At 38.5% G+C, this 16,483-nt stretch overlaps 1 protein-coding gene across 5 annotated transcripts in view; it reads right to left on the minus strand.

The window, feature by feature from the left end:
• Positions 1-16,483, minus strand: part of RASGRF2 (Ras protein specific guanine nucleotide releasing factor 2) — a 148,873-nt gene that overhangs the window by 51,435 nt on the left and 80,955 nt on the right. For 4 of the 5 annotated variants that reach the window (XM_075411039.1, XM_075411043.1, XM_075411042.1 and 1 more), the window contains exons 13-17: positions 12,773-12,855; positions 10,456-10,704; positions 9,757-10,145; positions 6,010-6,138; positions 4,685-4,774 (exon numbers count right to left, since the gene is read on the minus strand). In XM_075411039.1, the coding sequence (XP_075267154.1) occupies positions 4,685-4,774; positions 6,010-6,138; positions 9,757-10,145; positions 10,456-10,704; positions 12,773-12,855 (940 nt within the window). The remainder of the gene's footprint in view (positions 1-4,684; positions 4,775-6,009; positions 6,139-9,756; positions 10,146-10,455; positions 10,705-12,772; positions 12,856-16,483) is intronic. The other variant, XM_075411040.1, reaches the window with a different exon arrangement.

Genomic DNA, 16,483 nt, shown 5'->3' on the forward strand with positions numbered 1-16,483 from the left:
ACAGAAGTGCTAGGAGCAATGGCAAAGAGTCACAAGAACAGGGAAATGGTAATTCAAAATAAATAAAGAATACTTGTTCCTATATCAACAATTTCAGTTTGTACTAGTTTACATGTAGACAGGAAAACTGGATGCCTTTCACCCTTCTGGAAAGGATGCTTGCATAACTTTGTCCTCTTCCCTTGCTGAAGAATGAGCTTTATTGCAATGAAAGAAAGCTGTAAGATTGCAGAATAAAGATGACTTTGGCCTGTCCATTTCTATGATAGAATGTGCTAGTATTATGCTCCTGCTTTAGTAAACTGGGAAGAGCATGAAGGTGTGCAGCCATCTACTAATGGTGACAGAGCACAACTGCAGCAACCTATGAACCATCCAGACATCCTTCACATTCTTTAAAAGAGAAAGGACACGTAAAAGACACAACATGCTCTACCAGTTCCTACTGTGCATATTATCATTCATGCAGCTGTGGCCCTGGGGTGCCTTACATAATGATCTTTACTTTCACCTCTTATTTCTATTTATCTTTATCATGCTGTTAAAATAAACACGTAATATGCAAATTTTCTGTAATAGAATAGACAAAAACTTGTTTCGGATATGTAGAGATTAATATTTAACTAGACAGATGGACTAAACAATAGGACAAGTAGTACAGCTTGGGATCATAAAAGCAGCCAGCTGTAAAATAACTGAAATTAATGGCAACAAAACTAGTAAGTTAAAAAGAACTGCTGAAGAGCATAACAGCCTGAACCTTCCTTTTTCAGAGAAAGGTTGTATATACTGCAGAAGCTGTGCATGCTGCAGAGCAATGCCCTGGTGCCCATCACCTCCTTTTCAGCAGCCCATAAACTACTGCAGTATATAGTGTGGTGGGGCAACCCAAGCGTGAGCTGTTCTTAGGGCCCTGCTAGCCCTACATGTGCACCCCTCACACACCCAGATAACAAATGAACCCAACAGATCAGGATGCCCAGAAAACACTGTCAGGGCCCCTGAAGCACAGTACCAATCCCCACACAGTGGGAACTGAGCATACTGAAAACACTGCCAACATGCACTGGACTCAGGCTGCATCCGAAGGGCAAAGTGCACCAATATCTAAAGCAAACCCAAGTACTGAAAGTCTTGCAACTTTGGCTTCCCATCAAGCCACTTGCAGTCGTGAAGCCTGCAGACAAGACCACCATAGGCAGTGTTCCCCCAGTTGCTTATCGTAAGATCAGCAAAGCCATCATACGCCCTGGAAGAGCTGTTCGGAGCTTTGCATACTTCTCAGTATATAAACTTCTCATTGCACGGTGACACCAGACATGAAATGTTATGGCCAGCACTCTCCACAGGAGATGATTAACTGTTCCTCACTCTGGTTCTGGCAGAGTGTGTGACTACAGGGCTTTCCAATGAGTCTGTTAACCTGCTTGCCTCAATGCATCCCTGAACAGTCAGAACTGGAAGATGGGAAGTTGAGAAGAACTAAGAGATCACACCCTGTGAAAACAAAGCAAAACAAAACAAAATGGCCAGAAGGCCTCAGGGAACAGCAAGAACAGAAGACACACAGATGACTCTTACCTCCTAAAACTCTCCCACAACCTCCAACTGATTTCAGCTCCTAAATCTGTTCTAGTTTGCTGGTCTAGTAATTACTAATGACTCTCACTTGCAGCTAGTTGTCCACTTTCTGAACCCGAGTAAGCCTCTTCCCCTCGTAGTGCACCTCAGCAGAATCTCACAGGCCTTCTACTCATTGCACAAAGAACCAAAAACCTGTGATTGTTTTGAATCTTGGTCTCATGAGATTCAACTGATGCCTCCTACCTTTTGCATCAGAAAAAGCAACAAATGCCCACTAATTCTCCCTACGATATCCACGATTTTGCAGAACTTTCTCATCAACCCTCCCAGTTATCTCTTCCCTAAACTTCAAATGCAAAGAAGCCATTTCAGACTTCCACTCATCCTTGATTGCAAACTCTCAATCGTCTCCAGTTCTCACCCCCTCATCTCAAACAAGACATGTAGCAACTGCACATAGTCTTCAAATACGCGTGCAAATTCTGGATTTATACTGTGGTAACATAACAGTCTTCTGTGCTTTGTTCCTTTCCTACTAACTTCTGATGTCTCATTTACCTCTTTGGCTCCTGCTGAGCACTAAGATCATTTAATCGAACTATCTATTGTAATCCTCAGATCTTAGTCCTGAGTGATCATGTCCAGCACAGAGCTCATTCTTTCAGGTGTAGAGCTCAGACTGTTTTTCCTCATGTGCATCACTTGATATTTATCAACACAGAATTTCACCTGTCAGTCTATTTATGTTCCATGTAGGCTTATACTAAATGGCTCACACAATAATGCCTGTGGCTGTGAGGCCAAGGACCAGCTGAGAAAAGAAAAAAAGACGTAAATCTCACTCACCACTCAGACCTGATTCACTGAGAGATCATGCCCATCCTATATAGTGAAGGAGACAGGAGCCCACTGGGAAAAATAGGCATTATTTAAAAAAACCCCCACATAATTATGATCACATACATGGGGAAGTAATAAAATCATTTGAATTGCCCAAATTTGAACTGCATGACTCTTCAACTTCAATACCATCTCTACCATGATTAATTGCATCAAGTTACAAACGAGGTGATTCAGGTTTGTAGCCTTGAATTTTCTGTTGATTACAAGTGAATAGGCTTGCTCCAGCTCAGTCTATTCAGACTGCCCACTACACACTTTTCTTGTCAGATTTGCTGCAGGAACCTTCTTACTGTTTTTTCACATCACCCAGGAAAATTGACTTTTTATGCAGAACTAGCTTAATTAGCAACACAAAAAAGTACTTAAGAATATTACGGATGTTTTTTTTTCTTTTTCAACGTCCTCATGCTTTAATATTCCTTCAACTGATTGCACACTTGCAGATTTTATTTTCTCTCATACTTCAATACTACAAACATCAAAAAGCTGTGCTTTTAACAATACAAAAGGAGTAATTTGTAATAGAATTGGTCATAGTGGGGAAAAAAGTATTTTTTACTCTTACTGCATTTTTTGAACAATTTCCAAATATACTGGAATTAATTCATAAAGCAAAATGTGTCACTGATTCATTCACAGCGTCTGATGCCAAAGGCAGAGAATATTAATAATTTCCAAAAAAAATTAGAAAATACATGTTTGTGACAAGTTCCTAAAGTTCCTAAAACTGAATATTACTCTCTTGTTATCTTCTAAAGATCACAGGAAGTACACAACAGTAATAGAAGCACTGATCCATGTTTATCCAGAAATTATTTTGTCCTGATGCCTACCCACTCATCAAGTGAATGATCACAATTTCAGACACAGCGGATACAAAATCCACTGAAATCAATGGTGATTATCTACAAACTTGCATAGAATTTCACAAGTGATTTTGAGACTAGGTTCTTCAAAGCAGTTTCTTGGCATTCCAACAGTTATGATGGAAAAGAGGCAGGTGTTAATCTACAGTTGGACTATGTCAGACATAATCAAAATGAACTGCGGGTTTGAGTGTGTTGATGCAAAGTGAAAGTAGATTTTGTGGATTTAAAAAAATTGCTTTTTATTTGTAACATAACCTTGGACAGGACTCAGTGGAAATTATTAAGATGTCAACGGCTACACAGAAAGACAGCAAGTGAACTCAAAACTTCAGTATTTTAAGTTGCACAAAATACCTCCAGTCAGTAGCCAACATCGCTGCTTTCCAAGGAATATACAGTACGTACTTGTAATAATTTAGTTAAGTACAACTGCTCTCATGTATACCAACCTTGGACATAAAAAAGGTTCATTTAAAAAAAAAATCTTAAATTGTAAGCAAATACAAAAAAATAAAATCAAGAAAGATATAATCTAGATGTTTAGCAGATTACATATATGTAAATTATTAATATTTCAGTAATAGTCAGGACTAGAAATATTAAGGACAGAATACAAGAATTCAACTAATAGATGATGAAGTGCCAATGTGGAGTGATAAACATAACTTTTATTTAAGTCATCAAGAAAAGCCATCATTGGTTTATACCATGATAGTTCAAAATCTCACTGAATAATTTGGCAATATCCTCAGAGTCCACAAAACAAAGGCACAAAGCTCACACAAGTTTCTTGAAGGTATGTGGTATAATATGTGGTCCTCATTTGATATGTTTTATGTTTTGTTGTAAAAGATAGTTCTAAATACATTCTCATCCTTTCCTTCTTTCAAGTAGACATGATGATGGTTGCTGGCAACTCCCCAGGACAGGGCGGTATATAAACAGCCTAAAAGCTTATTTTACTCTTTAGTGACATGAACTACTTCATCAGCCAAAATTTCCAGACTGCTACCGCAGGAAACACAACAGGGCGGATGTACCTGAATAATCTGTCTTAAGCTGTTTCAGTCACTCTTATGGGTCAATTTCACTTTCAATTAAATGAGTTACATTACAAATATTTTCATATTGGCCACATAACCGGAGGCCAAGGCTCCAATTAACTGTGGGCGTCCACACAAAGGGCAGGATTACAGATTCCAAGCACCAGCAGACTAAAGTAACACATCAGTGGCTATTTAGGATTCACAAGATTTTAAGAAATATTTACCTTTTCAGATCTAGGTATTTTATTGTAATCTGTCTTTTGTACAGCACATTTCTCTCACCTGGTGGACTCCCGTGCCCTGCTGCAGCTGTAGCAATAGCAAAAGCAGAAGCAGGAGAAACCGAACAGTGGCTGTTGTCAGCATTTTGTACTGTAAAGGGGACAGACAGAGAAAAGCTATCAACTTCTACATGCTTCTCAAATTTTTCAAGTTAATCAACAATAATACTTAAAATCTTCACTCATGTTTATACTCTGTGAACATTTTAAGTTTTCTTTGCCAGAGGACTTTATATTAAGGGAAATAAAAATATCATCACCATATTTGTGATTTATTTCCACGTTGGTATAATTAATGTTGCTATGGAAAAAAATGTCTAAAACACTGCCAAGGTGAGGAACAAGAAACAGAAAAACAAATTATAAAAACAACGGTGTAGAAAACTAACCTAAACAAAAAAACTCATGTTACAGAACTAAGCATGTTAACGAACTTCTGATAACTAGATTCACATATTTTCCAAGGTCGCTACCCAGAATGAATACAGTTTTGCACAATTTACCAAACTTTCTCTATAGGGAGTGCTGTGAATACTGCTTCTGACTAGTACTCAGATAACATGGCACTCTTCCCCAGTGCCAGTTTCCAACTCCCAAATCTTGCCAACTCACCAGAAACACGCGCAATAACAGAAGATTACTACTGGTTTTAAATTAAAGTGCTTCACTAACTTATTAACATTTGAGAAGACTCTGTTTTCTTTTTGTTGCTTTGGCTTGCGTGAGATGACAGCATGTTAAGAGTTCATGGAGATAGCTCACAGCTCTGCTAATGATTTCAAAGAGCCCCATGAGAGCTATTCGAGGAGCTCCAGCTCTCACTTTTCAACTGAGCAGTTTATTCAAATTTTGCAACAAATAATGTGACACCATCTGTAAATGGTCAGTGTTACACAAAGAAATAGACACAACCACTCCCCACTGACAATAATGGATGCTGTGTATTTCATTATTACATACGGTGCCCAAAATATGTCCCCTTAGTAGCTGAAACAAATCTGCCACAGTCTTGAGAGTTTTGTGAAAATAGGACAGATTCGATATTAGTCTTGAACTTGGGCACATCCTGCTCAAACTATTTAAGCCCATTCCACCATACTGAAGTTCCAATATGCTCCCAAGTCTCTTGTTATTGCTATACAAATCAGCCATTGCAATTCACGTTGTAACAGCTTTTTTTTTTAATGCCTGCAAAACTAGGAAAATACAAGCAAAACACATTATTCAAACACTACTATTTTCTAATGTTCTGTAAAGATTACAGCTACAGTACTTAAACACTTTAAAGTGACTGATAGAGGCAAGAAAGAAAAACCAGGTTCTTACCTCCTGGTTGACGGTAGCGGAGATGACGTGGTGTCGAAGGGGACCTGCATGGTGAAAGTTCTGTGGTATCCACTGCTGAGGTGCTTTCAGGAATTGTCCGGTCCACTGACACAGATTCTAGAACTGCTGCTTTAAAAGAGAATAAATGTTAATACTGGGATGATTGTTCATAATTTACAACTCTATAATGTGTATTATATTATAATATATTGACTACATTATAGAAATAAATATGTAACATATTAATGTATAAAATATATTATATTATTATATTAACATATTTATAAAGTATAAATTTTATTTGGAAATATCAAGATGCCACAGGCAACTACAGCATGAGGCTTAAGATATGCTTTTTTAAAGCACAGAGTGCAGTCAGATTAGTTTGTCTTAGATATGCAGTGGCTCTGCAGAGATTATAGAGTATGTGGGTGATTCAGGACTCTCAGTTTACAAACACCAAAAGACAGAAAGGCTGCAGATTATCAACTTTGAACAATCTGAACCATACTGCACTGATTAAAAAAAAAATACGTACATCAAAGAGGGGTTCACTGAAAGGTGACATTCAAAAAAATAGCCATTAACTAAGAGGACTTAATACCAGTGTTTCAATACCAACCTAATATCACTAAGAACCATCTAACTCAAAGTTGTTTACATTTAATCTGTGGTTTACAGTTGTTTTAAACAGCACTGCTTCTAGAACTTGCCATGAAAGTTTTCCATTAAGAAGACTCAGCAGCAATTACTCTCTGGATGGAGTTAAAGGACTAGGAAAGTTTTGTACCAACAACATAGCCACACAAAAGTTCCTGAATAAAGAGCTTGGTGAAAACCAGCAAGTCATCAGCTTTAAAAATAGCTTGGATAAGACTGCACTTTAAGTCAGCAGAACATGCAGTCAAACACACACATTGAACTCCTAGGTTTTATACCAGCTAGGCAAAACAATCCTTGTTGGATAACTGTGCATTATCAAAAACTGCTCAATAAAACGGCCTAACAGCACTCGAGAGCAGATTACTCCATGAAGGAGTTCTTCTATCAGAAGAATAAAAAAGGAATGGCAGAAATACTACTTCCAAAACGAGGGAAAACCAGCTCATAAAATATATCCTATGTTTGATATGAATGACAACTGTGCCTGCGGCATAAGTACTGTATATTTAAAAATATATATAACTCTGGAAAACAAAAACTTTGAAAGAAAACAACTTTGGAAGTGGGTGAAGAAGGTGGAAGTTTCAGGATGGAAATGGAAAACATTCAAACAGAACACAACCACCACAATAACATGCCCTGAGGAACAGAATTTCTGTGGTTATATTGGATTTAGAGTAAGCCATAGCTGTTCTCTTGCAAATCTGGCAGTATCAGTGCAACAATATTAACTGTAACGGGGTGGTAGCTCCTGATTAAGTGGAACTGGTCTCCTTCATCAGAAAACTTCAGAAACAAAGAAATGCATTACATACGACAGGAAACGTGCACATTAGCATTTTATAGTTCTCCTACTATCCATTTCCATTCTCCTTGTGAGGTATCTTTTCACACTCACTTCTCTTCCTCAACATGCTGTATGCAGCTGGGTGACAAAAGGACCTTCACCCACAGAACAGAGCTGTCTAGCTGCAAATTCCACCAAGCTGAGTGCAAACTGTTCAGCAGGAGATCCCCAAGGGGAGTGGAGACACTGCACAGACAGCAATTTAGCATTTATATAAGGTTCTTGCCATTTCCAAATGTTCCTCACGCTGCCCAGATGACACTTCCATCTCTGATAGACTGGAATGCAAAATCTGAATCACTCTTCAACAACGCCTAGTGCTAACACTAGGCCAGAATAACCTATTCTTTACTAGTTTACTTTGAAGTGTATAGCAAAAAACATTACACCTAAGACTGCAGTTACCTGTATACAGTTAATTTTAATACACAGCCTATGCTATAGGACATTCTACGAGGAGAGGCTGAGGGATCTGGGCTTGTTCAGCCTGAAGCAGAGAAGGCTGAGAGGGGACCTTATAAATGCTTATAAATATCTGAAGGGTGGGTGTCAGGAGGATGGGGCCAGACTCTTTTCAGTGGTGTCCAGTGACAGGACAAGGGGCAACGGGCACAAACTGAGGCACAGGAAGTTCCGTCTGAACATGAGGAAGAACTTCTTCCCTCTGAGGGTGACGGAGCACTGGAACAGGCTGCCCAGGGAGGTTGTGGATTCTCCTCTGGAGATATTCAAGACCCGCCTGGACGTGGTTCTGTGCGGCCTGCTGTAGGTGACCGTGCTTCGGCAGGAGGGTTGGACTAGATGACCCACAGAGGTCCCTTCCAACCCTGAACATTCTGTGATTCTGTGATATCACTTTGATTTGAATGTGGTTATACTAGAGCACAAGAAGAATTTGCCCAACTCTACATAGTAAATACTGTATTTTTAATATATGAATATGCTGTTGTGCTATTCCTTTAAAAATATCCAGCACAGAGACATATAGTGATTAAGCTTAACAGTGAATCAGCATTTTATGAAAGTATAAAGCACGGGCAAGCACAGAGTCCTGTAATGCTAAGATGGCTAACTTGCCTGTTAAAAAGATTTTTTATTGAACAATAAACCACATTTTGTAAAAACAATCCCTCTGCATAATACAACATCAAATTTGTTACCAGGGCACTTATTTCATTTCATCAGTAAGGAGTGGACACAATGCTTCAATCATCTTTTTCTTAGTTTATGTTTGGTGATCTTTTTCATCTTTCCTCTCAGGTTATATCAGTTCTCATTGTTACAGTATTTGTAACTAAAATTGATCTACATTTTGCTCAGATTTACGGTTCAAACTCCTCAGAATGTAAGTCAGGCCATGTAAGACCATTTCTAAACATGACTTTTTAGGAATAAAATAGCATTTTTTAATTTCCTTATCTTTCTGTTTAATGTAACAACAATAGAAAAGATTACTATACACTTCTATTCCAATTCAGAGGAAGACCATCCCACCATCCCCAATGAGCAATGAGAAATAAGCACACACTTGTGCATCCTATGAGATTAGAGTTGCTTGCTTGCTTTGCCATCTCTATATACAATGATCCCATTCCAGATGCCTACCATGAGGTTTATGTCAACTAACTTTGGCCCTCTGGAAGTAGTACCTATTCCAAGGTGCCTTACACAATTCATAGAGCAAAACAGGCATTTGCACAGGAGCAATTCATCTATCTTAGACATCTACCTTCTGGATGGATAACAAGCAGGTGGTATGAATCTCACCAATGTATCAAGTGCATCACATAAATTATTTGTTTGGACTAGTTGTGAAATCTTTCCGGAAAACTAGCCCTGTTATATAAACACACTAAAGCTGTTAGGTCTTTACATCTCTATTTAACTTAGTATTTTACTTCCTTCACCTCAAGAAACACAACTGGCATGAAACATTTCCTTCTGCCTTTCCCCTTAACACTCCGCCGAAGTGAAAACAGACAAGGCCGTTCGGCCACACTGCTATTCCTACAAAGAGGCAACAAATCAGTGGAAACAGACAATGCATCGCAGCCTCTACTAGAGAAGAAGCAGAAGCAGAGTATTTGGTTTCACAACACAACTTACGGTCATCAGGAGAAAAAAAATTGAGACATGAGAAACAACTTCTTAGCAGTAATCAGACAAAAGTCAAGTCTACCTCAGAGACTACCCTATTTATCAAAAGCAACATTGAGTATTTTGTGGGTATTAAATACCTCTTCGAATGCTTCTCCTCAGCTTATTACAGAGGTCAACACGAGGGTTCTCCAAGCTGTCCTCTATGGAACCAGGGCTTTGCTCAGGAGAGGATGGCCCTTTGCTAAGGTCCAGTGGTACTTTGCTACCCGTTGGCGGTGGGGAGGTGGCTGGGCTGTAGGTCGAGGTAGGACTGCTTGCCACAGATGAAGTAGAGAGGTCAAGGGCACCAATCCTTGAATTCAGTGGTGAGGTCAACGACAGTTTTCGGGTTCTGACAGGTGAGGAAGTTCTGGAGAGTGACAATGGAGGCGGAGAGGAAAACTTGCGACAGAGATGTGGTGACTTCCCATCAGCCAGGTACTCTCCTCTGTTGTTTTGACTTGTAGCAAAGAATAACTCCAAAGACCTGACAGTAAGAAAGAGACAAAGCAACAGATGATAACGAACGCCAAACAGATTTAAGTGAAAAGACTTACAAACAAATTTTGTGCAAATTTGCATGGCACTGCAAAATCCATATGACACTTACTCTTCAAAGCCTAGGCAGAAAGCTGAGACAGACTTACCGAAAAACTTATGTCCTGTTTACAAAGGAAGAAGTTTCTTCTTAGATTATTTACATAACAGAAAATCATGGTAGAAAAACCTACCAACAAGTGACACTATAGTAATTCTGTAAGAAACCTGTGATAGAAGGGAAAAATCCCAGAGCTCACCTGACGGGAATGGAAGTAAAGGGTCGTCTGTATATATCTGAAAGTTTTTCCAGTACAACAGCTGCAGTAGTAAATATGCGGTAAGTATGTAGGAAAGTATTCAGGAAATCAATACTTAGAAATCGCAAGTCTGTTAGCCGCTCCAAAAGGCGCTCAACACTTGCATAACGGATTTGGGGTACTTTGCAGGAATTCAGTGTTTTGCTGAAGCAGATATCAATGTCATCCCTATGAAGACGAGCATCAGATCTGCACAAAAACCAAACACAGAACATTTTACCAAAGAGGAAGAGTGATTATGGTACAGCAGTGGTATCTATTTTAGCTGTCCCTGTCAACACAGAAGGAACGAATATACATGCATTCTTGTATTTCATCAACACAAAAAACCTCTTAATCTGTGGCAATACCTGCAGTTATATTTTATGCTGTAACTAAGGGAACTTAAATTTTATTTTTAGCAAATTGTTAATTTACATGTCAAAGTCTTAGAAACCATTACTGATGCTTACATTTCTGAAATGGAACAGGAGGCCAAATTGTCCCCTCTTGTCTGTTTCAGGCTGTTGTGGCCTGTAGTCAAGTATTACTGGAAGCTCACTATGGAATAATAGTGGACTGACTGCAAATTTTTCTGCTGGGACCTAGCTTTATGTAAAACAACTAAAGACCCTAGCAAAAGAAGCAAAATTAAGCCCTCAGCTAAGCTTATGGCTTACCTGCAAGATAACACCTGCCCTCAGGCTCCAAGAAATAATTTTTTTTTGTAAAAAGAAAAAGGGAACTGCATGAAACCTCTCAATTTTCAAAGCAGAAACCATAGAGACGCTTTGTTTCACTGAAAAAAAATTGGACTAATTTTTGTTTGGACATCAAAACAAAAATCAATCATTTACATAACCCTACTCACAATGGATTTTCTCCATATTAAGTTTTGCTCAACTTTGTCTAGTTGACGGCTTATTTTACAAATAACCAGGACAGATACCAAGTCAAGCATCTTTCAATACTGCCTGATCTTTTTGTCAAAAGCAATTGGATTTTCTTAGAATACAGCATCGAGATATTCCACATACTTCTACACTGCATTACATAAACAACAAAAAAATTCTTCCTCATTATGTTGGGTCTCCAGAAAAGTGGCTATTTTTTTTTTATTTTGTCCAAAGACATCTGACTCTAAAAGTCAGTGTGTGCTAAAAATCAGGTGGGCAAAATCTCAGAAAGAGAATACCAAATTTGTGTCTGTTTTTAAGATCCTACATGTTTCTTAGAATTAAGAATTCTTTCTCTTGACATTGGGATTAAGACCTTGCTGTACTCTACAGTTTGAAAACGGATGAACGTATTTTTAACATTCAGCAGGTAACAGAAGTGTTTACGCACTGGAGAGTTCCTGGAATAAAACTGAAGACAACAAAATGTCTTCTTTCCAGGCATCAAAGGCATGTGGCCTATCAGCATATTCACAGATGTTACCTCTTTTTAATTTCTGAGCATATACAAACAGAGGAGAGGAAACCACTACAGAAGAGGCGTCTGAGAAACCTTCATGTACAGAGTACATCCAAGAGAGAGAAATGGCCTAGTGACAGGTAACAGTATGAAAGGAAATACTTATATTTGTATCTCTGTGTTCCATTCCTTAATATTTATATTGGACAATAGTAGATGAAACTCATGTAAATACAGATCCGTAGAGGATCCAAGAGGTTAAACTGTGTTAGAAATTTGGAATTATGTCCTGAAAATAGCTGTCTACAAATAAAAATTACTTCTTACAATAAATGACTGAAAGAATCCAAGGGTGAAGGAAGTAGGTTTATAAATAATGATGTTACCTTCATGTGATCAGTTAAAATATTTTTTTCTCAGAAATAAGAGAAACAAAGAGAAGAAAAATTTTGGCTAATAAACCAAATACCTTAGAAAATGATACAAGTCTACAGTCATCTAAATTCTGAAGACATTTTAAATAGATCCAGTAAAATTATGAGTGGTATGACAGAGAAAAGCTAACAGAAAATAAAATTATTAATCTGAAGGCAACTTCACAAATAATAAAAAAATCTGAGCTGTGTTCCTATACAGTCCAATACTCTGAGAGTTTACCATTTTGAGTCATCCCTACCATTTCAAGCAAGATATTTAAAAAGATACATTTTGGGATGTAGAATTAATTCCATTCAGGAAAACGGAAAAAAAAAAAATGAAAAGGTCGTATTTTCCAAATATACATTTTCTTTTGTTAAAACTTTTATTACAAAAAAACCCAACAAATTATTTTGTTCACTGGGAAAATAAATGCTACACTTACTTGATCATATGTGGCACTGTGACTTTAGAGTTTTCTTCGAACACTATGGTCATTAAACCATTGCATCTTATATTATCAATGCACTGTGAAAACAAACATTGAAAGCTGTTAAAATCAAAACACAGGGTAAGGGGACTTATTTCCACACTCTTCATACTGCTGTAAGCTTAAAGCATAGCTTGTGGACTGACTGGTACAAAGTATTTTCATAAATGAAAAGCAGTGATGTAAAAATTATAGTTGACTTGCTTCTCTAGTCTTCTGCTTGGGATATTCAGCTCCACATCCTTTTCTGCACATGATTAAGTATTTTGAGCTGGAACTGAAATTTCCTTTGAAGTTCCTTTGAAAGTGAACAAAATTGCCACACTTTGAATGTTGTGTTCAGTTTTGGGCCTCTCAGTACAAGAAAGATATTAAGTTGTTGTAGCCTGTCCAGAGAAGGGCAATGAAGCTGATGAAGGGTCTGGAGAACAAGTTGTATGAGGAGCAGCTGAGGAAACTGGGATTGTTTAGTCTGGAGAAGACGAGGCTGAAGGGAGACCTGCTCACTCTCTACAAGTATCTGGAAGGTGGTTGTAGTGAGGTGGGTGTTGGTCTCTTCTCCCAGGTAACTAGCAATAGCATGACAGGAGATGCCCTCAAGTTGCATCAGGAGAGGTTTAGATTGGATGTTAGGAAAAATTTCTTTACTGAAAGAGTGTTTGAGCATTGGAACAGACTACCCAGGCAAGTGGTGGAGTCACCATCCCTGGATGTGTTCAAAAAACATGTAGTCGTGGCACTTGGGGACATGGTTTAGTAGGCATGGTGATGCTGGGTTGACGATTGGACTTGATGATCTTAGAAGTCTTTTCCAACCTTAACAATTCTATGATTCTATGAAAATTAAATGTCTCTAGCATTTCCTGAATGAGTGTCAAGCTTGAAAAATCAATATTGCAAGAAAGTGAGAATACTTTATACAGAAATGGATACACTAATACCATACCCTTAACACTGTGAAAAAAGACCACAGAGAAGTATAAACAGTTTCTAGAAACACACTTGTAAAAACAAATTCAAGTGGTGCTGTTACTGTGAAACATAGCTATGAAGATGCTGTCCAAGGACTTTCTTCTACACTGTAGTGTAAATGTTTTGGGATAGGTATTAAAAGCCGGAAAGACAGTTCTGGCGCATGATCGCAGCACATACTCCTTTAGAAATCACAGTCTGTCCTGTGGCCAGTAGAAGTCTACAACCTAGCGGTGCATAAGCTGTTCTTCAGACCTCAAAGCAGCTCAGTACTGCCAGCACACAGGGGTAGCTCAAAACCATTTGTACACCATTATCTTCTGGTTTGTATTTCTAGGTAGTTACGATAACACAGCACCACATGCCTTCTTGCTCTTGGAAGTCAGCAGAATCTGCCATTGGATCAGGCTTATAGGGTCTGCAACAAGTACCTGTTACCTAACACTGCAGGACTCTTGTCTTTATAATACTTTACACTTTTATTCGTGAAGTATCAGACACATATATATATAAAACCACTATTTCTTTACGTCAATAAAAAGGAGTTTCCAAAACTATCTCACATATCTACCTTGACTTCAAGAATAAAAACAGCCAGCTGGCTTTGGAACATCTCATAGCAAAATAATGATTGATGTTAGACTGGCCAAACAAGATAATCAGAAGCCTCTTCAGGTTTAAAATATACCTACATAGCTATACATTTAAAATATGATCTATGTAGCTATATGGTTTTTTAAATTCAGGTATTTATGACTATTTGAAAAGCGCAGTTGTAACACAGTATGATATTATCAAATCATTATCTAAAAGCACTGAGAAAAACACATAATTTCCCCCATCATGAATTTTAAATGTTGCAAAGAAGCCCCTAGCATCAATCATAAAACTGCCTGAGGTAATTCAGCACTGTTACCCTCAGTCTTCATGGGCCTAGCATTTATCACCTCCCTGACAGGTACCATCATTCTAGCAAATGAATGATGGCAATAGGGATCTAGGGCTAAAGGACAACAAGCTCAAACTAGAAGAGGGGAGACTTCTGCAGCATTGACAAATTCCATGTATTTTTTCATAGGTGTATGGTTTGCATGAAGGGAATATAAATTCAAGAAGTCTCACCAGGAACATAAAGACAAATGAGACTTACATGTCTTATGCATATATAATTTATTAAGATGCAGAATTCTGGACACCAAGACTAAGGCTGTGAGTCAACAGCAAGTACACGTATACTTTTTTTTACCTGCCAACATAGGAGAACACATATTTACCAAAAAAATACTTTTTACATGCCCTTTTTGTTAGCATAGTTCCTGTGTTCTCCTTGAGGGCTGAAGCCAGAATTAAAACCCCAGAAAAATGCTTCTGGGCAGATGATTCAGTAATTTTTTATGGTAACGTTTCTGCTGTCAACTGGTTCAGTCAGAAACACAGGTTTTCAAGAGACTAGTGATCTCAATTGTCTAGAAGTTCTCATGTATTATTCAAATTTTCACCCCAAATTTGCTTTCTCCAGCAGAAGACAGGTGGCATGCTTCTTGTGTTATTTTCTACTTTCTTGCTCTCCAGATGGAGTATCAGCACTAAGTCAACTGATTTGATTGCTACTTGTAAACCCCGCTGGTTCGTCTTTTCAGGAGGATGGGGCCAAGCTCTTTTCAGTAGTGCCCAGCGACAGGACAAGGGGCAATGGGCACAAACTGAAGCATAGGAAGTTCCGTCTGAACATGAGGAAGAACTTCTTCACTCTGAGGGTGACGGAGCACTGGAACAGGCTGCCCAGGGAGGTTGTGGAGTCTCCTTCTCTGGAGATGTTCAAGACCCGCCTGGACAAGGTCCTGTGCAGCCTACTGTAGGTGACCCTGCTTCAGCAGGAGGGTTGGACTAGATGACCTACAGAGGTCCCTTCCAACCCTGAACATTCTGTGATTCTGTGTGATTCTGTGATTCTGTCTTGCGGCACATGGGCATAGCCTGCTCCTGTGCCTTTAAGCCTTCCTCCTTGAAGAATGTCCAGCCTTGTTGGACCCCTCTGCCCTTCAGGACTCTCTCCCAGGGGACCCTCTCAACCAGCGTCCTGAACGGGACAAAGTCTGATCTCCGAAAGCCCGTGGTGGTGGTTTTGCTGGCCCCCCTCTTAACTTCACCTCAAACTGAGATTTTTAGTATTATTCAGGCTAAGAATGGACTTCTTCCTGGGTGTCTCATGTTCCAGGCCAGTTCTTAAACTACATTTCCTTCCCAGGAAATAATTCTAACATTTTTACATGTCAGTGGAACAACATAATTCACTGAAAATCCATTTTGTAAAAAATTCTTCAACCAGATGTGTCTGTAAAATCTGCATGCACTGAGTGGCAGCGCATACCATATTTTGAGATTTTTATCTTCATATTTTTGTTCCTTTAAAAAAGTTTGTCCAGAAGAAAGTAACTAAGAATACTTATTTTTAAGCAATTTCTACTAATTATGATGATAATTCATTGGGAGATGTCACCAGCAATGGTAGCATCTTTAGAAATTAATCAAATTCCACACTGATACTTGTCTAATCAACTATTTCTCTTTAAATTAAAAGAGGATAGGACTCAAGTTCAGAACTATGAGAGATCTATGTAGTTCTTTGGACTTGATGTTCTTAGAGGTCTTTTTCAACCTTGATCATTCTACGATTCTATGCTTCTATTCTTG

Source organism: Opisthocomus hoazin, chromosome Z, assembly GCF_030867145.1.
Source record: "Opisthocomus hoazin isolate bOpiHoa1 chromosome Z, bOpiHoa1.hap1, whole genome shotgun sequence".
Taxonomy (NCBI): Eukaryota; Metazoa; Chordata; class Aves; order Opisthocomiformes; family Opisthocomidae; genus Opisthocomus; species Opisthocomus hoazin.